The 26,421-nt window shown below is 44.3% G+C and overlaps 1 protein-coding gene across 1 annotated transcript; it reads right to left on the bottom strand.

Annotated features, from left to right (window-relative positions):
• Window positions 1–371: 371 nt before the first annotated feature.
• On the bottom strand, window positions 372–16,469 carry LOC142243569 (metalloreductase STEAP4-like). Its single transcript, XM_075315625.1, has 5 exons — window positions 16,391–16,469; window positions 13,179–13,634; window positions 9,748–10,275; window positions 8,306–8,470; window positions 372–7,032 (listed from the first exon to the last, which is right to left on the bottom strand). Exons 1-5 carry the CDS (start codon window positions 16,406–16,408, stop codon window positions 6,775–6,777), a joined length of 1,425 nt encoding a protein of 474 aa, XP_075171740.1. The 5' UTR covers window positions 16,409–16,469; the 3' UTR covers window positions 372–6,774.
• Between the last annotated feature and the right edge of the window lie 9,952 nt (window positions 16,470–26,421).

The raw sequence follows: 26,421 nt of genomic DNA, 5'->3' as shown, positions 1-26,421 counted from the left end.
GCTGAACGCAAGTGTGAAAGTAGCCTAACACTTTCTATTGATAACACACTATCTACCACTTAACCCTCTCCTGCACACTTGGTCTCTACGTTGCACTAAATCTTACCATAAAACATTCTATATTATTATTCCTATGTTTCGTCCTTATCTATAGTTTACTCTATACTATCCTACTTAACAGTCTTATACATTACATAATAACAATACAATATTTCCCCACAATCAAATACTCTATATATTAAAACACCCTAGAAGTCAGAGAAGCAACATCCTCAATACTACACTCAGTAGGAGCGGGGCAATCTGCCAACCTACATAAATATGATCCAAGAATGCAACGGCGCAGTAAAGGCAGCTCAGTGTTGACTCACAATGGTATTTATTTTACAGAAATAAAGAGTTGGCAATATGAGGGTTAATCCGGAAACTGTAGGACAAATAGCTACACAGTAATATACAAAGTGTAAATGTGATATTTTACATACAGTTGTTAAAGACACAAAAGGTATTATCAAACTTTAAGTTAATCCCGGTCTCTCAGGGAAACGTCAATGTCACCCCGAGTGGTCACCACTCCCCCCTAAATGAATGATTCCATAGAACAAGAAATATAACAATAAATCAACACTCAAGGAATAATGGGACCATGGTACATTTTGCTAAGCCACAAGTCCGACCCCAGGTAGTAGCTTTCCTCAATTAGAACGGTGGCTTGGTGGTTAGCGCTGCAGTCTTGTGGCGGCTCAGTGGTTAGCACTGCAGTCTTGTGGTGGCTCAGTGGTTAGCACTGCAGTCTTGTGGTGGCTCAGTGGTTAGCACTGCAGTCTTGTGGTGGCTCAGTGGTTAGCACTGCAGTCTTGTGGTGGCTCAGTGGTTAGCACTGCAGTCTTGCATCGCTGGGGTCCTGAGTTTAAATCCCACCAAGGACAACATCTGCAATTAGTTTGTATATTCTCCCCGTGTTTGCGTGGGTTTCCTCCGGGGTCTCCGGTTTCGTTCCACACTCCAAAAACATACTGATAGGGAATGTAGATTGTGAGCCCCAATGGGGACAGTGTTGCCAATGTATGTAAAGTGCTGTGGAATTAATAGTGCTATGTAAATTAATAAATGTTATTATTATATGTCTGAACAGAGAGTAATGGCCCAGCTCAACTGGAACGTTTATACTCTGTATTTGGTAATCAGCGTCTGGTCATGACCTGCAAAGTCTGATTCTTGGTGCTTGGTCTGGTCTTCTCTGGGATCAGATCACTCTCAGGTATTTCTACTGCAGTACCAGCCACGAGCCCGCTCTGCTGCTCACACATACGCTTCTTCTCAAGTCCTACTGCAAACTCCTCTGCCCATTTACCGTCCCGGCCTTTTATATTTAACAACTGCTCCACAGCTGTCACCTCACCTAATATCCCATTCAAAATCTTCCCTCAAGGAAACGCGCTCTCTGCTCTTCAGTTCCTGCCTGTCCCATACAATCAACAGATGGCGGAATTTACTTGCAAGCGCTGTGAGATATTGACAGAGGTTCACCAACCCCCATACATCTCCACCAATTTAACCATTAGTGACCTTTAATTTAGCTCTCGATCCTGATAAGTGATAAATAACTTTGGTGGAAGTTTAAAGCATTGAGCTTTCACTGAGGACAGGTAAGTGGCCATAAGAATTTTACCACCAAAAAGAAATTTACATTGGGGCAAACTTACTTTTTTAATTCAATTTGGATTTGTGAATTTTTTTTTTTGCATTTTGACATTTAGTTTTAGAACAAAATTATATGCTGAAAATATTGTTTGAGATCGTTCATGAAAGGAGGAGGCATGGTTTATCTGGAAAGAGGGCATGGTTTGTAGTGCACCAATGAAGGCTCCCAAAATTTTGGTGTGAAAAATTGTCCAAAAATAAGCCATCTGAGAGGTGATGAAAAATTAAAAATAGAGGCCTGAAGACAAGCCACTTTTAGCATGGAGAATGAGCCGCTATTAATTTCGTTCCTTCTCAGGCTTTTTCCTCTAAGGCTAAGAAGTCTACAAATTAGACAAGTCTAGTAAATTTGCCCCCATGAATTGGAAAAGCCCTTTATACAAATCAAGTCAGTGTAAAGTCACTCTCTGGAAGTCAGAAAAAACAATTAATAAATTACAGATCTAACTTTTTATTTGTAATAAAAGTGAATTGTCCCTTTAAATATTTGGAATATACCACGCTCAATATAATCCTCAATAAATTGTCACTGCTATAACATGATGTATATATATATACTAGCTGTACTACTCGACTTCGCCCGGGTTAATAACAGTTGTTAACAAAACAGAATGTATTAATAAAAATTTATTCTGCACACAAACACCACAAAACAAATAGATAGAAATGTAATTATTAAAAGGCAAAAACTAAGCTAATAGAAGCATTTCACAACATATATTTCAACACCCACCACAGATATTCCACACAGATTTAACTAAATTGGCCAAGTAATGTGCTCCGTCTGTCTCTTTCTCTGTCTGTCTCTTTCCCCGTCTGTCTCTTTCCCCGTCTGTCTCATTCCCCGTCTGCCTGTCTCTGTCTGTCTCTTTATTTGTCCATCTCTATCTCTCTGTTTCTTTTCCCATCAGTCTCTTTCTAGGTCTGTCTCTTTCCCCGTCTGTATCTTTCCCCGTCTGTCTCCCCGTCTCTTTGTCTGTGTCTTTTCCTGTCTGTCTCTTTCCCTTTCTGCCTGTCTCTGTCTGTCTCTTTCCTTGTCTGTCTCTATTTCTCTGTCTCTTTCCCCATCTGTCTCTTTCCAGGTCTGTCTCTTTTCAGGTCTGTCTCTTTCCAGGTCTGTCTCTGTCTGTCTCTTTCCTCGTCTGTCTCTGTCTGTCTCTTTCACCGTCTGTCTCTGTTTGTCTCTTTCACCGTCTGTCTCTATCTCTCTGTCTCTTTCCCTATCTGTCTCTCTGTCTGTCTCTCTCTCTGTCTCTCTCTACCCGTCTCCCCACCGACATCTTATTACCTCACATATAAGATTCTTATACTATGAATGTCTTTTGTTCCTATAGCAACCACTCACAGCTCCTACTAATAACCTGTAGTTCCAGGCTCCATTTACTTTAATGAAGGCATGTTTTTTGGAGAGTAACTGTAAAGCGCGGGGTTAAAGTTTCCTGTCAAAACATAGTCTACGACGTTCCCTGGGTGTCTGTGCAAAATTTCGTGATTGTAAATGCAACGGTGCGGATACACTTTTCGTTTCACTTTTCCCCCGTTATGTAGATAGGGGCAAAATTGACTGGTAAATTGGAAGGCGTACACACACACACACATACATACACACATTCATTCAACTTTATATATTAGATAAAAGGTGCGTGACTTTGGAGATAAATATTATGTGAGGTGCATGTTGATAAAAGTGATTAGATGACAATAACAATGGAACATATGACATATGTGCTTAAAGGGAACCTGTCCCAGGATTTGTCCCCTATAAGCTGCGGCCACCACCAGTGAGCTCTTATATACAGCATTCTAACATACTATATATAAGAGCCTAGGCCGCTGTGTATAACATAAAAGACAGCTTTTATTATACTCACATGCGGGGTGGTCGTGTCCGATGGGCGTTGCTGTTCTCGGTTCGGCGCCTCCTCTCTTCTTTCCGTCGCCGGCCTCCTTCCTTGCTCTGTGTGGATGACGCATGCTACATCATCCACACAGTGTCCTCCGTTGCTCCCAAGTGCACTTCTTTCTGCACTGCTGAGGGCAGACCAAAGTACTGTAATGCTAAGCATGGGGAAAGGTGAAAGACCGCCTGCGCATGCGCACTACAATGCTTTACTCTGCCCTCACCAGGGCAGAGAGAAGTGGACAGATTGGAGGACTCTGTGTGGATGACGTAGGACGCGTATGCATACGAAGCAGGAAAGAAGGATGGTGATCACAAGGAGAGAGGAGGCACCAGACTGACACGAGTGATGTCCATTGGACCAGAGCACCCCACAGTTGAGTACAATACAAGATGTTTTTCATGTTATTGTAGCGCCCCTGAAACTGGTCGCTACAGGGTATATCATTATATCCTTCCCAGTCAGGGAGAGGTTGATCCAGTAAGTTTACACACCTGACACCACCATACAGCAGGGAGAAGCAGTCACTAGGAAAGGGTTAACAATGTTTCTACACACATAGTTCCTGGCAGACGCCAGATGGCCTCCACTAGTTAGAGCAAGAGTGGTTGCCATAGCGACTTGCAAAGGTGGGGACATGAGCAGTTAGGAGTAGAAAACAGTTTCACTTTTTCACTTTACCTCAGAAGAGCTTGGACATGAGACAGAGCAGACGCACTGTGTGTAGCTCCCCGAGGGAGAGCTGCCAGGCCCCTCGGGGAGGCAGAACAGAGCTGTCTGGATGTAACACCATAGAGACAGCACAACCAAGTTGGGGCCAGTAACACTTAGAGAGACGGGACCCGGCACCTGTAATCGTGGACTAAAATAGAGTAATCGCCAGAGCATGGGACTGAGCACAAGAGAGGTACAGAGCCCTAGTTCGGGTGGCCGCGGCGCGGCAGCAGAGAGGAAGTCTGGGAGACGGGACAGACGTCCGACCCTAGAGAGGCCCAGGCTGCCGGCCGAACAGGCCAGGACAAGGGGAGAGTACAGAGTTGTGCATGGAGGAGAGAGGCCACAGATTACCAAACCGGATCCAGCCTCTTACCTGCCCGGGATTGACCAGAGTCTCTGATGGCGAGGACCAGCACTTCGGGTGCGATACCACCTGAACCAGTAAATAAAGTGACTGGAACCCGCACCTGGTGACTCTGTGAGTAGCTGCCGCCGCCCTGCACTCTGGTGTTTCCGTGGGCTGCCGTTCCCATTCTCACCAACCTCCCGGGGACCCACGTTCGGCCCGTGTGGCGCTGCGAAGCATCCCCGTTCCCCATCCAGTACTGCCCCTGGGAGAGGACTAGTCGCAGGAAGGGTCGGCGGCGGAGGAGGCCGAGACCCCAGTCACCGCTGCAACAAGTGATACACTTCCCAGGGGCCCGTCACCCTCCTTCCATCCTCATCTATACAGGACACTTGTTTGTTGTTTGTTTTTCATGTGGCCGATGGGGTCACGGAACCGGGTCAGGCCAGTCACAGCTACCCCAAGGAACCACTGGCCTGGTGACGAGAACCCTAAGGCCCCGTGGTACGCTACATTATATACAGTGGCCTGAGCTCTTATATACAGTATTCTGGAATGCTGTATATAGGGGCTCACTGGTGGAGGCTGCAGCTTATAGGGGACAAATCTGGTGACAGGTTCCCTGCAAGTAAATTGGTGTGTTGCCTGTAAAATAACATTTCTAAAGCATCTTATCTGAGATATCTTTGTTGCGCTTTTATTCCACCTGGAAAGGTATGCACAAACTGACAACTGGGTGTTAAAATTCCCTTTGTCAATTGGGTGTGTCCTTAGACTATGTGACACTCTTAGCTCTGATTGGACAGTGTGAGGTTGTATAGCGGGTCACCCTAAGCAGGTAACTCCCATTTTTCAGTTTAATCATACAATTAATGGGAGAAATTGAATTTCATACCCTTTACAACAACATTTACAATACAGAGACGCTCTGTGATTCATGACATTACATCCATTTAGAGTTGAGCAAATCTCCCGAGATTCAATTTTGACAAATTTGCTCAATTTTATTTGCATTGAGTAAATTAGGTACAAACTGAATACGGAGCGGAGAAGAAGTAATAAAATCTGATACTAACTTCTTCTCAGCCACCCCCCCCCCCCCATATCTATCCTGCCACCATTGTTGGCTGCCCGGTTCTCCAGAAAGCTTCTTATCCTCCCTCCGGTTCTTCTAGCGGGAGCTGTTGCTGACTAATGACTTGCCTTTGGCCCTATGGGGTCATCTGCGATACCATGCATATCATTGATGTGCATCACTCCCTAAGTGACCCAGGGGCACCACCAGGAGGGAGGAAAACACCAAAAAGGAGCCGATCCAAAGACAAGTTGGGAATATTTAGGTATGAGGTGGGTTTTCCAGGCCCTCAGAATTCATAAAAATTGCAGATTTGGATCGATTTCCACAAACTGAATCCCCCAAAATTTGTATCGAATCCAATTCATTCATAATTATTTGGCTCATCTGTAAATATGTATATGCTACACCAACGCTGACATGATAGGAGAGTCTAGGCTGTACAAAAATGTGGAAGGACCCAACTGAGCCTTGTTCCCTAGAAGCTTCTCAACATCTAAAATTTGCTTAGCAGGTGATAGATGAGTACACACACGGGAAGTCCAAAGAGTCTTGACCCCTTCAGATGCCCGGACAAAAAGCAGGCATCAGCACCCTTACCAACATTGCACAGTACAGATGCTTTAAGCTTGTCCCCAGTTCTGCCTGGCCTTGCTCCCAAATCCCAAATATAACCACTCAATTGTGAGGGAGGTTGTGAAAACCCATCCCATTTCCTCCTGGGTAAACTCAAATTTGTTATGACTGCTTTGAAAAAAAAAAAATCTTGCCAGTTTTGACAAATTCAGGACAGTTGGTGTTCCGCAGGGGTGTGTCCTGTGCCTCCACTGACCAATCACATATTTACCAGGTGTCCATACAATATCCAATATCTCCCATTATTCAAGAGAGAGAATGAAGACTTAGATCCCGGTGGAGATGTCAGACAGAATCCACCTCCGATATCAATTTTTTTGTTGGGTTGTTCTTCTCTTCAAAGGGTTCATGGGAACATTTTTGTTTTTTTTTTCGTGATAAAACATGTCACTGGATCATTGCATGTTTGAGCTGCCATTATTGACCACCTTTGATTTCCTTTCCCAGCCTTGGCGGATTTTCGTGATCCTCTGATCCAGGCATGGCACGATGAGGATGAATTTCATAACCAGCACGGCACATGGGATAATTAATGAAACCACAAAAGCTGGAGGGAGGTACCATCGGTAGAAGGCTCCGTAGATAAATCTGTCTCCGCCATAGACAAGTGTGTGTGCCGTACACAGTACCAAAGTCAGATAGCCTAATTTTGACTGAAATAAGTACATAAAAAAAAATAAGTTACAAACATGAGAAAGAAAAACAAAAAAGGAGAAAAAAAATCTATGTAAATAAAAATCTTACGTGCGTTTGTAAAAATCCACTTATCTCAGAAAGTTCCCGACTGATTGTTGTGAAATTTTGACAAAATGTACCCCCGAGCCCGCAAGTGTTTCGGTCCAGTCATTGCGATCCACGCATGCGCGCAACCGCGGAAAATTTCAACTGTTCACGCTGTTCATGGAAGACTAACAACTGCGCTATAAGCTGGGTCATCGCGATCTATGCATGCGTGCAATCGCGGAAATTTTCAACTGTTCACACTGGTCACGGTAGACTAACCATGAAATTTTAGTCAAAAGACAGCAAAAGAGACAGACAGAGAGACAGACCAAGACAGACAGGGAAAGACACAGACCTGGAAAGAGATAGACCAAGACAGACAGGGAAAGAGACAGACCTGGAAAGAGACAGACAGATTGAGACAGGCAGAAAGGGAAAGAGACAGACAAAGACAGACAGGGAAAGAGATGAGAAAGAGACAGATGGTGAAAGAGACAAATGGGGAAAAAGACAGACCTGGAAGGAGACAGACAGCAAAAGAGACAGACAAAGACACATGGGGAAAGAGACAGATGGAGAAAGAGACAGCCCTGGAAAGAGACAGACGGGGAAAGAGACAGCCCTGGAAAGAGACAGACGGGGAAAGAGAGATAGAGACAGACAAGGAAAGAGACAGGCAGACAGGGGAAGAGACAGACAGCAAAAGAGACAGACAGAAAGACAGACAAAGACAGACAGGGAAAAAGACAGGGAGAGAGACGGGGAGACAGACGGAGAAAGAGACAGAACTGGAAAGAGACAGACGGGGAAAGAGACAGACAGACACAGAGATAGAGAGAGACAGAGACACTGATACAGAGACAGACAGAGACATAGACACAGACAGACACACAGAGAGAGACAGTGAGAAACAGAGAGACAGAGACAGACAGGCAGAACCTGGGAGAGAGACAGACACAGTTACTATCCCGGGCAACGTCGGGTACTACAGCTAGTATAATATAAATGATTAATAAAAAAAATGTAAAAAATCTACAATTATAATCTAAAATGCAATAAATTAAGAAATAATATAAAAATGTTAGTCCATTCCCCGTATATGAAGGTAATGATAAAAATAATTTTACTAAATTGCCTAATGAACTACTCAAAAAAACTATTTTAACCATGTAATTTTGGAAAAGGAACATACAATGCGCTCACCTGTACGAAGCGAAATTCCCGCCAGTTGACAGCATTGCTCACCGATGGCAGCGATGTGATGCCCAATAAGACGTAAAAGAAAAAGCCAAGTATGCCCAATGCCACGTAGGAGTCAGAAAGCCACGCATAGTAGTTACTGAATGAGGATGTACCATTGCTTTTTATCTGTAAGACACAGTGTGAGCAATCAGAGTTTGTAGTAAATTTGTCATATGACCACAATTCTAATCTCAGACGCCTTCTAGTTCCCCCTACCCCTATATATAATCCTTAACTTCTGCAACTATGAATCAAAAATTCTCATTAAATGTGTAAAGTATCACAGAAGTTCCTTGACGTCTATATGAGAGTGTATACAGGTCATTGTACAGAAGGAGGAGGAGGCGGGCTGTACATTACATATTGTGAATGGTGGATCCTGTGTTATCCAATGTATATAGTGGTGCTATCAGTCATTGTACAGGAGGAGGAGGTGAGCTGTGACATCATATATTGTAAATGGTGGATCCTGTGTTATCTACTGTATATAGAGGTGTTATCAGTCATTGTACAGGAGGAGGTGAGCTGCGACATCACTTATTGTGAATGGTGGATTCTGTGTTATCTATGTATATAGAAGTGTTATCAATCATTGTACAGGAGGAGGAGGTGAGCTGTGACATCATATATTGTAAATGATGGATCCTATGTTATCTACTGTGTATATAGGAGTTATCAGTCATTGTACAGACGAAGGAGGTGATCTGTGATATCACCTGTAGTGATTGGTGGATTCCGTGTTATCTACTGTATATAAAAGTATCATTCATTATACAGGAGGGGGAGGAGGGGAGCTGTGACATCACATATTATGAATATTAGACCCTGTGTTATCTATGGTATATAGAGGTGTTATCAGTCATTGTACAGGAGGAGGAGAAGGTGAGCTGTGACATCACCTATTATGGATGGTGGATCCTGTATTATCTACTGTATGTAGAGGTGTTATCATTCATTGTATAGGAGGAGGAGGGGAGCCCTGACATCACCTATTGTGAATGTTGGATTCTGTGTTATCTAGTGTGTATAAAGGTGTTACTTGTCATTGTAGTCCTGATATTGATGATAATGAGACTGCTGAAAAGTCACCTGTATAGAACAGGACGTGTCAAACTACTTTGAGATTTTAGGATATTTTAAAATATAGTGAATTTAAAAAAAATCATCAAATATACTGGTAATTTAATTTCTTATTTTGCAGCTAGCCACATATTTTTCTTCAGGTATCCCTAAAAACAATATATAACAAAACATGGGAATGGGCAATAACAAGATAAATCCATACAAAGGATATTATTGTAAAATTTATCTCTACTCTACTTAATTGTTATATTCTTCCGGTGAAGAATGCTGCAATGTAAAAGCTGCATATAGCGGGGGTCTGGATGTTCAGCACTGATTACCTGTTTGACTAGATAATAGTCCGCCCACCACCGCACGTAGTACCGGATAGGCATAACCAGCGTGTAGATAGCATGGAGGAAAGCATACGCCAAGGCTGTAAGCCCCAGCTGTTTTCGGCAGAGCATCCATTGGTCCAGCCAGTTTGGGAAGCGGCTATATTTTGTGCCTTTATAGAGCTGGATGATGGCAGCAATGATTCCCGCAAGGTAAACCAAGGCAAGGAGAATAAGGGACACGATGGGGAACACCCGGTTAGGAATAGATATGGCAATAAGGTAGGAGGTGTCTTCTTTTTTTTCAGCCAAGGGATGAAAGACTTCGGTGATCAAACAATAGAGGAAAATCAACACGGTGAACCCGGCACAGATGTAACATGGCAGTCTCCACATTGGGAATAGCTGTAGGGGGTAGTTCTCTATGTCGTTGGCTGCCAGTAGAGATCCTTGGTCCAGGGGCATAAGTCCAAGACAACGGGCGATCTCCATGACCTCTTCCTTGGCCTTGTTGTCATCTCCACATATAAAGACCTGTTATAAGACAAGTCCACAATTCAATATTTTGCAATCACATGAGCGTCTGCTTGTAAATCAATCATTTTTAGGGATATTTGTGATCTAACACTCACGTGGACCCACAGGTATCGGCTATAATGGCAAGTTACCTGATTGTGACTGGATCCGTCCAACATCTTGCATAATTGCAATTAGAAACTCCTCTTAAAGTGCACCAACCACCAGGATTTTCCTATATAACCTAAAGCCAGTGCTGTACTGGCACTATCAGTCTGATTCTATACACACCTTTAGTGGTCAGCTAGGACGTATAGGTTTTGAAATCCGAGAAAGTAAAGTTTATAAAATCATCAGCTTCTTGAGTGACAGCAGCTGAGGATCAGATAATATCTGGGGAGGTATTCATAGTTATCCCCTCCCCCTGTTAGAATTAGCATAAGTATTATACAATCGATTTACTTTGACTTGCAGGACCTGTGTGAGGTAATACCCATGTGACCAGAAGGGGCGGGACCTCAGCCAACAAAGCTGATACCAAGAAGCAACATTTTTCTGTTGGCTGAGGTCACAACACACAGGCTACAATAGGGATGGTAAGAGAATAGCAAGGTGTGGTGCCCCTGAGGCTTCAGTTGCCACAGGGTACTGCATCTCACTTAAGGTGCAGTACTCATTCTGGGTATTGAGGAGGTCGGTACCGGTTCCACATCCAAACATTCCATAAATACGCAACAGCTTGCCCTCGCCACTGGGGACCAGGCTAGAGGTGGGTCTTAAGGTTGACACCAAACACCGGGGCGTCCACCCACTAGTGTCAGGAACTCATGGATGGGAGGGGCAACCACTGGGGGAGAGGGAGGAGGTAACTTACACAAGGAGAGTCGTGCCCTGACAGAGGTTGGGGAAGGCAGCAAGAGAGCTTACCGGTGGAATCCGTGGGACACAGGAGCAAATACGGTCGCCATGGGGAGAGCTTAGTTGCTCTCTCGGGACCGGCGCAGTTCAGGGTGCGAAGTCCTAGGGTGGCGTATATTTCAAGTTGTGACACCAGAATCCGAAGGATAGGAGGATTTTATGTCCCTCTGGCCACCACCAGATCCCAGAGCACAGTAGCAACATAGAGAAGGAAGGGCCCACAATCCACAACACCGGCTGTGACCTCTCAACTATCCGGGATCGGCTGGGGCCCATCACGGCAGAGACCAGCACTCTAAGGGTGACAACTGGACATTGAGTAAAAACCTTGAACCGCAAGTACTGAGTCAGCCATTCATTGCCGGCGCCCCGCACTCCGGCGCCTACGGTCACTACCACCTCCATGATCATCCCTGGGGCCTAGCTCTAACTGTGGGGAGCTGAACCATCCTGGCTGCGATACCATCCACCCCAGAGGACAGCACCCGCAGCGGCGGCCAATCCCTGGCCGCGTACCACAGGTGGCGTCATAAGACAACTACAATTCCCAACATCCTCAACCCCTTCATCCTCATCATCCCATCCTCCATCCCTTTGTGGAAACCTCGGGGTCACAAAACCGGGCAGGGCTACCTGTGACATCCCTTGACCCTCACCGGCCCGGTGACGAGTATTCCCAAGATCCCGTGGGGTGCTCCAAAGGCCCTTACGGTAGGGAATGGGGAACTAGTTCACCACCTGACACTAACATATGTCTGCTCCCTGAGCTCCCTATTGTCCCTAAGTGGGTCCTTCCCCCCGCCGCCTTCACATGCCTTGTCCTTAGCTGTCCCTCCACTCACTCCACTGGCTAGTGAAAAGGCAGATGGAGTCAGATACTTTTCACCACTACAGTAATAAGACACAGGGGAGGGAAGGAAGACAGACAGGGGAACAAAGGCAAAAAAAAGGATATAATCCAACTTCTACAACTTCTGGAACATGTGACTATTTAAAGAGGAAGGGAGTGGTCAGAAACTGGCTGTACCTGAGATAGAAATAACAAGGAGCTACCAGCAAGGAAAGAGTCCTTAAAACTATATGTAACCAAACTAAAGCAACTAAATTTAAAACCGGGAGTCTCACTTGGCAATGTGAGACTTAGGTGGGCTTTACATGTTGCGACATCGCGGCCGATATATTGTCGGGGTCACGTCGTTAGTGACACACATCCGGCGCCGGTAGCGACATCGCAACATGTAAATCCTACCTGCGACGATGAACGAGCGCAAAAGTGACAAAAATCGCTGATCTGTGTCACGTCGTTCATTTCCATAATGTCGCTCCTGCGGCAGATACGATGTTGTTTGTCGTTCCTGCAGCACCACACATCGCTGTGTGTGAAGCCGCAGGAACGACAAACATCTCCTTACCTGCGTCCACCGGCAATGCGGAAGGAAGGAGGTGGGCGGGATGTTATGTCCCGCTCATCTCCGCCCCTCCGCTTCTATTGGCCGGCCGCTTAGTGACGTCGCAGTGACGCTGAACGCACCTCCCACTTGAAGTAGGGATTGTTCGGCAGTCACAGCGACGTCGCCGACCAGGTATATGTGTCTGAAGCTGCCGTAGCGATAATGTTCGCTATGGCAGCAAGCACCAGATATCGCATGTACGACGGGGGCGGGTGCTATCGCGCTCGACATCACTAGCAATCGCTAGCGATGTCGCAGCGTGTAAAGTACCCCTTAGATCCCGAATCGGTCACACGACTCCCAAAGATGGAAGACCTTCATGACACCGAATGAGGTTGACGTTGCGTGGGGTCAAGTAAAGGTCAGAGGTGTCGAGGATGCCGGTGCAGATGATTGCCGGTGCAAAATTGTACACTCCCCTGGTCTGGCTGCCATGGAGGGCCAAACAGGCCCTTCAACAACATTGTGCCATTTATAACAGGACCTAGATGCTCCTTTTATAGTTATACCCCAATGTGTCTCTTGTTGGTTTCCCAATGGTGTCCTTCTTACCTGTCTACTTGCATCTAACGTTCCAGACTGCAGCGCCCAGGCAGAGACTGTGTTGAATGCTTTAATGACTTTGCATCCTGGTAACAACCCCGCCAGGTATTCTGCATTAGATTCCGGGTACTGGTTTATCTTCAGATTGTTGCTGACGTCTACCAAAACTTTACCCTTCAAAGCGTCGGCAAGGCCAGAGAGAAAATCATAGTGTTCTCGGTGGATGGCTATGATGATAATTGAAGATTTCTTTGCTGCCTCCACGTGGCCAAAAATCTCTGCTCCCTTAGGGATAAGGTTGGAAGAATTCACATTTCTGCTCCCAAAAACAACAGAATATCCGCACTGGAGCAACTTGAGCCCGAGAGATCTTCCAAAATCTCCAGTTCCGAAAATACAAACAGTCTCGAGTTTTGCAGACTCCATTGTCCGAAGTGGGAAACAGTTTGATGAATCGCACATTTCCTGCAAAATATAAACACGAGTCGTTTCTTGGCGGAGAATTAGTAACAGACAAGACAACATTTATTTTCATCTTTTAATTATACACAGTTTTAAAAAACTCCTTATTCTGTTCATTCGGCAATGTCCATATACCCTGTTCATCTTCACAGGGCCCCAGTTTGGCCTCAATTAATGTTAAGAGAGAACTTTTGGAACAATTTAATGTTTTTACAGGGAGTTAACCTATACAGTGCCCTGGACAATCAGGAATTAGGGCCCCATTGTAAAGATTATCCTATAATAAATAGAAGGAAGGGGGAGGAGGGGGATGCAGCTGCAGCTTCTGTTTCTGTCCTGTTTTGTGATTTCAGAAGGGACTTGCAGCAGAAATACAGTGTCAAAGAGATGATCGAGCCCTCTGATGAAGAACAGTGGTTGACAGGAGAGCTCATACTTATATGTGAGTAGTATTGACTACTTTCTATCTTTGCTGCTCATGAATCTGCACATGCACACAGTGCTTTTGTCACCTATACAAAATAGGATGGAGTCGTGCAGTTACCCACTTGACAGCCACCGTTTTGAGAGCTAAGGGCGTTGCAGTGGCTGTGGTATTTAGTCTGACAATCTATAGGCTGTAGGGGAAAAAGACAGCACAGGGGTATGCTATAGTTGTATTAAAGGGTTTATCCAGGCTTGGGGTATAGGTTTGTAGTCATGCTATGTGACTGCAGACTTGTGAATAGTGTATGCGCTGTCAAGATTCTCCAGTGCCGAGGCGGTTATGTGACTACAAGTATGTGATTTGCATACTTCTGGCCATATTCTGACTAGACATGTCCATCCTCGCTCAATTCACTTCAATTCCAGCACTGGAGAATCCTGACTGTGTGCATAGTGTGCACTTTGAGGATTCACAAGTCTGCAGTCTCATAGACAATAAATAGAGTGGAGGTCAAGAATGCACACCTCTGCTCCATCCATGTTTTACAGAACACTGTTCCCAGGTTGCAGAGCCCAGATCTTGGGTTCACTAGGGATGCCAGTGTTTGGACCCCCAGCATTCAATCAGTTATCCACCATCTGTTACAGGGTATGAAATTACAGAACTTAAGACTTGAGACCCTGTGCTGTACCTTATCTCAGAGGTAGGCTTGATGGTAGCCAGGTCTGTGCCCCCAGCGTGACCCTGAGTCCTGTCTGAGCCCTGATTGTACTCTCCCTCTCCCCAACCCTTAGAAACAAAGAGGAACCTGTGGACAAGAAAGCGCAATAGGGTCTTACCCTGACAAACAGGGGGTGAAAGAAGAGTAATCCTACTCACCAATCAGGGTTGTGACAGGCACAACTCCTGTAACAGCATATATATGGATCAAAGGCAGCAGTACCCCAAGCGGCTGATAGCAGAGAGAAGTAGTGGAACGGGGCTTTAAAGAACCGCGCCAGAGATCACAGATGTAATCTTGGATCAATGTAAACTTTTATTTTGGCACAGGTCTACGCGTTTCAGGAGGCTCAGCTCCCTTCCTCAGGACCAGCAGGCACAAGATCAAGAGATTTGATGTATCTTGTGCCTGCTGGTCCTGAGGAAGGGAGCTGAGCCTCCTGAAATGTGTAGACCTGTGCCAAAATAAAAGTCTACATTGATCCAAGATTACATCTGTGATCTCTGGCGCGGTTCTTTAAAGCCCCGTTCCACTACTTCTCTCTGCTATCTCCCCAACCCTTAGGGTGGGACAGAAACACTGTAACAAAACCCCATAGAAACGACACGGGTAAGGGAGAACATAAATTTGAACACACTGCACTCAAACACAAAGGAGAGACAATACGTGTGCAGGAGAATAAAGAAAAACGAAGGACGTAAATTCACAACAGGGAAACTTCCACACCACTCCAAATAGAAATTACAGATGACCACGAACTGGATCATCACTAAGACTGGAGCTAAGCTGAAGCTATTATTGGCTCTGATTAGTAAGGTCCAAAAACTAATATAGGCAGGAGACGGTTGTAATTGGTAATAAGCAACATGACCTCCTAGCAGAGTTCCCTAGGCCAGGAGGAATTAACCCCTGCAGGACTGAGGAACATAGCACATAAAACAGCCAACGCCCGGCTCTGGCTGAACAACTAGGAGGCATCCGGTTGAGCTGGTGAGCTGCTGTTCATCGTTCCCGGGGTGTCACACGGAGCGGCGTGTGCTACCCCAGAAACGAAACGATGAACAACTAAATTAAACGATATTATGGAACCTAGCGAGCAGTACACGACTCACGATTTGTGAGCAATACTGCGTCGCTAGGAGGTGTCACACAGGCCGGCATCGCCAGCGATGCCGGATGTGCGTCACAAAAACCGTGACCCCCGACGATCTATCGCACGATAGATTGTCTGGTGTAAAGCAGCCTTTACTGTCCGCCTATTGTGACTGCTCTAGTGGTCAGTATGGGAATTACAATATTACATTATTTTTAGTATGGGTAGTTACATAAAATATTAAAAAGAAAGTAATATAAAAATATGTTTATCATAAAAACCTGATTGAAATTATTTTATTTTCGACTGATACTTTCCCTTTTAAAACAGAAATGAGTTCACAGCCCGAGAATTTCAACACTTCAAAATACTTCAAGCAGAACAAGGCAAAAGAAATATCTGCTTTCCTCATATCATTACTGCAAATATAAGGCGGCATCCACACAGCTAGTAATGTATTCTCCCTCTCTCTGTCGGGTTTAGTTTTACATACCAATGATCACTGAGCCTGAACTTACCTCGATGTCTTTTTCCATCCTTGGAGAAGTCAATGCAAATCTTCTTTCGCAGCGACAACACTATGTTACCCAAGACGCCTGCAGCCTTTAGCCAGGAACATGAAGTGTCCTGTGTTATTATACATACAGTCATATTTGCCAGATTTAAATCCCTCCCATACCAGGAAAGTTTTGAGCAAGATTACTCGGGGAAAGTCCCAATACTTTAGAAAAGAAGAAGAATTTATTAATAAATTTAGGATACTAATATAGTTACAGATGATGGTATGCCTTAATATCTTTAGTTGGGCAAATGCCAAGAACATATTCTATATTGTGTATGGAATATGTCTGTATGTTTTCATAAATTGAATAGATCGCTGACCTGCACATTCCCCATCAATTTACAGTTTAAGGAAGACTTCTCACCAGGTCAAAAATGGCCCGTTCTTGTTAATATTTTGTTCCCGCTGTTCCCCTGAGTATTTCCGTATTATTTTTTCTTAAATCTGCCATCCAGTTCCAGAGATATCAGCCTTTTTATTAAGTGCTACTTTTCATGGTTTCAGGATCCTCTGGGGCGTGTCCTTAGACTGATCTGCATAATTAGCCACACCCCCAATAAAGAGTTTAAAAGTTAGCACTTTAGAAGCCCATATCTTTGGATCCGTAGGGCGGATTTAAAAAATTCAAAAAATGGAATACTCAGGGGAGCAGCATGGAAAAAAATAACAGCATTAACTGTCCACTTTTGAAATAGTTACAGGTGCTCCTTAAATTTACAGATCACTTTTCTTGATATATTATTTGGGGATTTTGACTTGCATCGTGTCTTTTCCCACATTTACATACACAGCTGCAATCCTTTCAGCAAACTTTGCATAAATAAAAAGTGCAATAAAGTGTACAAGAAACTTTGTAATATATCTTGGCAGAGAAATCAGCATCTTTGTCCACATATGAGCTGCTTCTTTCTCCTCCTAAACTTATAGTTTACTATAAAAAATTGATCGTACTAAAGACAGAGACTGGAGAGCCGGACTCCGTCATGTCTGTGTGTGTTGTGTATAGGAGACATCATATATCAGCTAGTTTCCACCCACCAGCTCAGAGTTATCTGATAATTAGAGATAGAGGCTACATACAGCAAAACTGATGAACAATGCAGGATACAATCCATATAATTGCACTCTAGAATGCAAACAATGAACAAGGGAACTCTGGTATTGCATTACTGCTATAGGAATATTTGGAAAAAGCTTATGTATTGGCCAATGCATGTGAGCCCAATAAGCACAACAAGGTGATCTCTTATATATTGGGACCCTAACTTAAAATGCTGCTATCTGGGTTAAAAACTTACATGTGTGGGCAGAAAGAATCCAGCTATAAAGAAGGATGGACATAGCCTGGTTATAGGGTGGATTGCTCAGTTAGAAAAAAATGAGCTATAAATATATATATATAAAAAAAAGACTGATCTGCACATCCAATAGGTGTGAACAGGTGCTAGCTGAAAACACAATATAACTTCAAAAATACATACAGCTGCACTCTAGAATGCTAGCAATGAATAAGGGAACTCTGGTATTGCATTACTGTTTTTTTTATATATACGGTATATATTTGTAGTTCATTTCTTTCTGATTGAGCACTGCACCCTGTAACCAAGCTGTGTCCATCCTCCTTTACAGCTGGATCTTTTCTGCCCAGACATGTAGATTTTTTTAACCCAAATAGTTGCATTTCAAGTTAGGGTCCCAGCATATTGAGATCACCTTGCTGTGGTTATCAGGCTCACATGCATTGGCCAATGCATAAGCCAAGTATCTCTTTTTTAGATATTTACAATTCCTTGCATTTTAGATTATATATGTGTGTATATATATATATATATATATGTATATAGACATATGTAGCTCTGGCAAAAATTAAGAGACCACTTCCTAATTGTCAGTTTTTCTGATTTTTCTTTTTATATTTTTGAGTAGAATGTAAATTGTTCTTTTATTCTATAAACTACTGACAACGTCTCTAAATTTCTGAGCAATAAAATTTGTATTTATTTTCTGAAAATGAGAAATGGTCAGAATACCATAACAATGCATTGCTTTCACACCTCAAATAATGCAAAGAAAACAAGTCAATCATTTAGATACAACAATATTAATAATGTTTTACCTCAGGAAGATTCAGAAATCAATATTTTGTGGAATAATCATGATTTTTAATCACAGCTTTTATGCGTCTTGGCTGCTTTCCACCAGTCTTTCACACTGCTTTTGGATGCCCTTATGCCACTGTTGGTGCAAAAATGTAAGCAGTATTTTTTGTTTGATGGTTGGTGACTATCCATCTTCCTCTTGATTACATTCCAGAGGTTTTCAGTGGGGTTCAGGTCAGTAGATTGGGCTGGCCATGACAGGGTTTTGATGTGGTGGTCCTTCATCCACACATTGATTGACCTAGCTGTGTGGCAAGGTGCATTGTCCTGCTGGAAAAAACAGTCCTCAGAGTTGAGGAACATTGCCTGAGCAGAAGGAAGCAACTGTTTTTCCAGGATAACCTTGTATGCGGCTTGAATTATACGTCCTTCACAAAGATGTTTGTTGAATTTTCTTTATCTAATTTTCAGCTTTGCCCAACACCTGGTCGTCTAATGGTTAGACGGAGACCTGGAGAGGTGTACAAGCCTCTTTTCTTGCATCCACTGTGAAATTTGGTGGAGGATCGGTGATGATCTGGCGATGCTTCAGCAAGGCCGGAATTGGGCAGGTTAATCTCTGCGAAGGACGTATGAATCAAGCGTTCAAAGTGTTATTTATTAAAAACTGCTGCCTCTGTAACGTTTAAGAAAAGTGTCCTTAATATACCTGCTTGGCAAGTGTTCTGTGATTGTTCAAATACAGAGAATTTGGACTTCATGTCTGAATTGTGCTTGAAAGAATGTGACCAGCACTTAACCCTTCACACTGTAGAGGTGACTAACAATGCAGAGATGTGCAGCAGCCGGGGCTCACTCTCGCCCACATTTAAAGCTCCGTGCCATCCGCACAACATTTAGCCTAGTTGTTAGGATGATACTGCGTGTCCTCTAAGGTGGCATGCCGCTTGTGGAGCCACTGTGAAGTGGAGCACCGCAGCCAGAGTGCTACTGAAGGAAACTAAAATGGCCACTGCAGCATGGTGGTAAAAGAAGGCCCTTTGTAGGCATTTCTCCAACGCAGTGGTGGGTGCAAAACGTTAGCTGGCCTCTGGCATGGAATGTGAGTGCTGCTCAACCCAGATCAGTGTGGTTGAACAAAAAGCCCTGCCTGTTAGAATAGAACAAGGAAGAATGGATGGAGGCCTGAAGTGAATGGGGGTCCAGCCGGAAGAGGCTCCAATCTGCAGGGCACGGTCCAAAAAATGGAAACTTCCTCGGGATAGCGGACTGGCACCATTACTGTACAATGCAAGTGTGGTTTGAAAGAAGCAGCTGCAAGGTCCCCTGTCAAGTTTTGGATGTGGGACCAGAGACACTGACAGCCGCGATGTATGTGAGAGCGGTTGCTGTTGTGAATGTCGTCTGTGTGGGTGCTGTTTTGGAGCTCCCTCTGGTGGCCAGGAATGGTAGTGGAGCTGAGTCTGAGTCTGTGACTCAGACAAGTGTTGGCATTAATTGGGAATTAAGGAAGTCCTTTTGCAGACAAGCCTGGTGTATATAGGAGAGCAATTTTTACCTTGCAGGCACTGGTTATAGTTGAATTTTCTTCAGTCTCTGAACCTGGCTTGGAGTTCTGTGCTTCCCTGTTTCCCTGTGCAGGACTTCTGCACATAAGTTTGCAAGCCTTTTCTTTGCTTCCTGGTTTACACCTTAGGGTATTTGTTTTTCTTTGTCTTGTTTTGTATCTGTTTTCTTGCAGGTTAAGTTTTGTTTTCTAGTGTGGTGAGCATGGGGTTCCCCTTTTGCTAGCTCTTTTGCAAGAAAAGGGAGTTTCTCCCTGTCTAACTTGATTATTTGCATTTTTGTATTTTTGTGTTCTTTTTGGTATTTTGTCTGTCCTATTATTTACAAGAGTAACCTGATATAGTGGGGGTGATGTTGTTCGACCACAAGGGCCATTTTTACTATCAGGAGATTGGTATTTTTCTGCAGGATTTTTGTACTGACCACAATCAGTTTCCTTTCCTTTCCTTTGTATCTAGTTAGTCGGGCCTCGCCTTTGCTAAATCTATTTCTCCTATCTGTGTATCGTGTTTTCCTACATCACCATAATCTTTATAGGTCGGGGGCTGTCTACTCCTTTGGGAACTTCTCTGAGGCAAGGTAGAATTCCTCATTTCTATCTTTGAGGCATAGCTAGTTTCTCAGGCTGTGACGAGGCATCTAGGTGTTTAGGAACGCTCCACGGTTACTTCTAGTGTGGTCTGATAATTAGGGGATTGCAGTCAGCTCAGGTTCCAGCTACTCTTGTTGTTCTTGGTGTTCTTCTTCTAATGGGAGTTTTTTGTAATCCTCCACAGTTACCGGATCATAACAGGTTGCAGTGTAGAGTGCAGTGGAACAGCTAGAGTCAACAATGCTAACCTGTTGTTATGAGGAGCTGGTCGGTGCTCCTGAGGGCTGTAGCAGAAGAGTACTGTGAGTTGGCCTCACAATGGCTGGCTGATTGTTGTTTTCACCACATCTCAGCTTGTTTTGTGCCTGTCACGCACCCGCCTTCTAGACTGTCATCTGTGTCCCGTGAACTCTGCCCCATCTGCAAGGACTTTTCCCCATGTCGCGCAGCGCTAAGAAAATTGCTGGGACGGTTATCCACAAAATTTGGAGGGGAAAAACTGAGGAGTCAAGAACCTGTTGGGTCAGTGTGGAAACATTTAAAGGGATTGCCCAGGGAGAGGACTCAAACATAACCTGAGGTCTTTGTGATGTTTCTGTTCTAAGGATTTGTCCAGAAAACGTACTCAAACATGACCCGAGCTTCCTGTGTGTTTTTATGGTTTATTTTAGGTGCTCAGGGAAAAGACTCCTGGACGTGACACTTTGAGGTTTTGGGCTCTTCCGGGCCTTCAGGCCTTGTCTTGCTGTATTGGCCAATGGCAACGGTGATGATTGAACTTAGATGAAAATGTTTTATCTGGTGTGATATAGAAAAGTCCATTGAGTATTAACGAATATGTGGGTATTTTCTTTACTTTGTCAGTATTTTGTGTTTTCCAGGTTGATATGGTCAGGACGACAATGGCAAAAGGAGGAAGAAGTGTAAGGAGGTGCAAGGCGCAGCCACCCCTGCCCTGCATTCCACAGCTTCCTCAGCAGATGGGATGTACAGTATGTTGCAGTATAAAATGTGATATTGAGAGTATGTGATGTAGCCATCTAGTGGCTGGGTTTTGAATAACTACTCCCTAGTTCCTTTTAGGCAGGATATAGTTAAGGTTTTTAGACACCGCCCTGTAGGGGGGAGCTTAGTAAGTAAAAGGTAGGTTTCAGCCATTTTGAGTCAAAAGTTGTGGAGGAGAGACAAAGTAGAAAAGCTGCATCTTTGGGAGGTGTAGCAAGATTAGTGGATGAAGTGAATTCGGCTGGACCCACTGGGTCAACCCCAGGCCCTGGTCACAAAGGAAAAAAGCAGGCAATGTGGCCTGTTATCCATGTGTCAGCAAGTCAGGACTTTAAGGAACTCGTCCCTGGGGACAGCATCTGCCACTCCCTGGTGTTCCCATAGAAGTCCCTATTAATGGATGGTTAGGCGAAATGGGCCCATACCACATAGCGAATGAGCCCAATCTCACAGTTGCCCAATGGTTTCCTGAAACTAAATCCCTGGGGTGGGATGGGACAATACTGCACAGACTATTTCATTTCACTGTGTGGTCTCATGAAATTGAATAAGAGAATGAGAGTACTGGAAAAAGGGAAGCAGATTTTGTTCAAACTGTTATTTATTAAAAACTGTGCTGCCTCGTAACGTTTAAGCAAAGTGCCCTTAATATACCTGTTTGGCAAGTGTTATGTGATTGTTCAAGTAAAGAGGTGTTTCATAAGAATCTGGACTCCTTGTCTGAATTGTGCTTCTAGGAATGTGACCAGCACTTAACCCTTCGCACTTTGTAGATGGCCTGGGCGCAGACTGAAAATGCAAGGCTGCGCAGCAGCTGGAGCTCGTCCTTGCCCGTGACGGCAGCCCTATGAAACACCAGGAAACTGCACAACGGGCTTCTACACAAACTAACAAAGTATCCCGCAAGTTCTTTCTATATTCAACAGGAAGGAAGAAAATTAGCTCTCTCTTGGAAGGAAAGGAATAGAAGTAAAAAAAAGAAAGCACAGCTCTGCTCTACAGTTATGAGGGTCAAGTACCCTTCAACAGTTTTAGATGGCTATGTGGCTTGGATAATGAACCTGTGTTGGTATATGCAACACATGAGGACTTCTTTGTATGTGTGAAGGAAGACTTTATGCTGATCTAAGAGTAGTTGGCGATGTTGTGTAAAGTTTCCTTACTCACTGTATTGTAAAAGGTCTTTTGTTTCTTTCTTGGTTTCGTTTTCTCTTCCTGATGCAATGCTGTTTGACTGTGCATATTTTTACCTCATGTTTCTGAGAAGTAAAGAGCTTGTTATCCCATGTAATCTGCTATGTGAACTTTCTTCTGCAACTGGGAAGCTAGAAGCTGTGCAACAACCTGGTTATTTTGCAAAGCTACTTAAAGGGTTGGACTTTGACTTATATCCCATATTGAGATTCTTTCCTTTCAGGAGAGGTGTAACTTGCAAGTAATTCCCATTAAGTATTGGCAATAAAGTTCCTTTCAAAGATGTTCTCCTTAAGTGGAGCCTGTCACCCCAAAGTCATGTAATGGAAAAGAAAATGAGCTTTCGTACTTAATGGGATTCACCATTATTCCATGAACTTTTAATGTAGGGTATTGCTAGAGCAGCCATAACGCCAGCTTAGAACTTCCTGAGATTCAGTCTTATAAGAAAAGGATTTTGAATTCCAACAATCTCCATGGGCATACAGGAGTGTTTATTTTATACCCTTCATGAATATAAATGTCCTGTACATAAATGTATGTGGTTCACACATAATAACAAATAGCAGAATTCATAGCTGCATTATAAGTCAAAAAGACCCTCGGTGTCGTCCCAGCCTACTAACACCCTTCATGAGTTCTTTGTACTGAACTGTTCTCATGAGAAATACCTCACCCAGTGAGATTTTGCAGACCTGAAGACATCAACCCCTTCAGCATTGATCGCATTACTTATTTCAGGGGGGCTGGTTGCTCAGATCTTTATCAAGATGGCTTGAATGTAGCCAGATTATTTTCACCACTTGGGAGCTTGTCGCCTAATTCATGCTGCCCAAACTATGGGCAGGATGAATCAGTGTCTGACTGTATGATTGCAGTAAAATATATATCTTTCTGAAACACTGGAGCTTTAAAGTATACTTTAAAGATCCAACCAGGGACCATAGTTGGTGTCTAACTAGTCTGGCTCCTCCCCTGGCCGGCTCCCTCCAGCCCTGCTGCAGGTGATTGACAGGTCTCTCACATAGCGAGACCCATCAACCACCTAGAGTGGTGCTGGGAGAAGCAAGCCAGTGGAGACTAGAGTTGAGCGATGTTCGAGGTTCGCCAATTTCATGTTGGAGTGATTTTGGGGGTTGTTCGAGCTTGAGCTCAAACTCGAGCTTTTTGCTAAAAGCTCGACAGTTCGAGTTAGGTTCAAGAACGGTTCGAGCACCAAAAACGTGGCTTTTCACAGTAAGGCTATGTGCACACGTTGCTGTCTGCATGCATCCTGCGTCCCCAGCACAATCCCTCTCTCTTTCCTACTCACTGATCACGGGCGCCTCGCTGCACGTCTGTCACAGATTTGCGGTGTCTTTTCCTCTTTAGAAAATGGCTGTCGCTTCATTAGTCAATCAGTTATTCAGTGCTCTCCCCACCCACCGGCGCCCATGATTGCTTGCAGTCAGACACGTCCCCATGCTGAGTGACAGCTGTCTCACTGCAAACAATCACAGCTGCCGGCGGTGAATCATGCAGTAAAATAAATAAATAAATAATAATAATAATAAAAAAAAAAAAAAATGCGGTTCCCCCCATATTTGATACCAGCCAGGATAAAGCCACACGGCTGGAGGCTGGTATTGTCAGGATGGAGAGCACCACGTTATCGGGAGCCCACCACCCTAACAATATCAGCAGGCAGCCGCCCGGAATCGCCGCATCCATTAGATGCGACAGTCCCGGGACTACACCCAGCTTATCCCGAATTGCCCTGGTGCGGTGGCAATCGGGCTAATAATGAGTTTAATCATGCCAGGCGTCTCCCCGAGACACCTTCTATGATTAAACTGAAAGTGAAAGTAAAGAAACACACAGCGAAAAATCCTTTATTTGGAATAAAAGACAAAAACACCCTCATTTACCTCTTTATTAATCCCCAAGTACCCCTCCAGGTCAGACGTAATCCACACGACACTGTCAGCTCAGCTACATGAAGCTGCAGCAGCACCGTAGCTCTCCTCTCTCTTCTCTCTCTCTCCCTCTCTCTTTCTCTCTCTCTCCTCTCTCTTCTCTTCTCTCTCACTCTTCTCTCTCTCATCTCTCTCTCTCCTCTCTTTCTTCTCTCTCTCTTCTTTCTCTCTCTTTTCTCTCTCTTTTCTCTCTCTTTTTTCCCTCTCTTTTCTCTCTCTTCTCTCTCTTCTGTCTCTCTCTCAGACCTGGCGATGATCAGCTGATGCGGTCACCTGACAGAATCTGCTGACACTATAAGTCGAGCGGTGAGGCCGGCTTTTTACCACCCGGCCAGTTAAACTATCAGCTGATGCTGTCGGACAGGAGTCTACACTGAAGTGTGTAGTTTTTTGGGTTTTTTTGCACTGATGCATCAGCTGAATGTATAAAATCTGTTTATACAATCAGCTGCTGTGTCATGTGATTCAGGCCCTTGAACCTGACACATCATCTGATCGCTTTGCCTTCCAGCAAACCGATCAGATAATATTGGATCCAGATTGGACGGCGCGGGACCCTTGATCCAGGATTACTGAGGAGGGGGGTTCTTTATTTCAATAAAGATGGACTCACTAATTGTGTTGTGTTTTATTTCTAATAAAAATATTTTTCTGTGTGTTGTGTTTTTTTTTTATCTGTACTAGAAATTCATGGTGGCCATGTCTAATATTGGCATGACACCATCAATTTCGAGCTTAGGGCCAGTTGATAATATACAGCTAGCCCTAACCCCATTATTATCCAGTGAGCCACCCGTCACCAGGGCAGCTGGAAGAGTTGGTTACAGCGCCAGAAGATGGCGCTTCTATGAAAGCTCCATTTTCTGGGGAGGCTGCGGACTGCAGTTCGCAGCAGGGGTGCCCAGAAAGCTTGGGCACCCTGAGCTGCGGATTCCAATCCCCAGCTGCCTAGTTATACCTGGCTGGACACAAAAATTGGGCGAAGCCCACGTCATTTTTTTTTAAATTATTTCATGAAATTCCTGAAATAATTAAAAAAAAAGGGCTTCCCTATATTTTTGGTTCCCAGCCGGGTACAAATAGGCAGCTGGGGGTTGGGGGCAGCCCGTAGCTGCCTGCTGTACCTGGCTAGCATACAGTTCTGGATTGAGTATGCTGAGCCTTTTAGTTCTGCAGCTGCTGTCTGTCTGTATGGAGGAGAACAGACAGCAGCTGCAGAACTACAAGGCTCAGCATGCTCCATTCACTAGTGTATGCAGGAGAGCAGACAGCAGCTGCAGAACTACAAGGCTCAGCATACTCCATCCAGGAATGTATGCAGGAGTTTTTTGCCCACCAAAAAAAAGACGTGAGCTTCGCCATATTTTTGTATGCTAGCCAGGTACAGCATGCAGGTACAGCTGCCCCCAACCCCCAGCTGCCTATTTGTACCCGCTGGGAACTAAAAATATAGGGAAGCCCTTTTTTTAATTATTTCATGAATTTCATGAAATAATTAAAAAAAAAACAAACGACGTGGGCTTCGCCCCATTTTTGTGTCCCGCCAGGTAAAACTAGGCAGCTGGGGATTGGAATC

The sequence above is a fragment of the Anomaloglossus baeobatrachus genome, chromosome 6 (assembly GCF_048569485.1).
Source record: "Anomaloglossus baeobatrachus isolate aAnoBae1 chromosome 6, aAnoBae1.hap1, whole genome shotgun sequence".
NCBI classification, from domain to species: domain Eukaryota; kingdom Metazoa; phylum Chordata; class Amphibia; order Anura; family Aromobatidae; genus Anomaloglossus; species Anomaloglossus baeobatrachus.
Note: the sequence above shows the minus strand (reverse complement) of the source record. Positions and strands in the feature narration are given on the sequence as shown.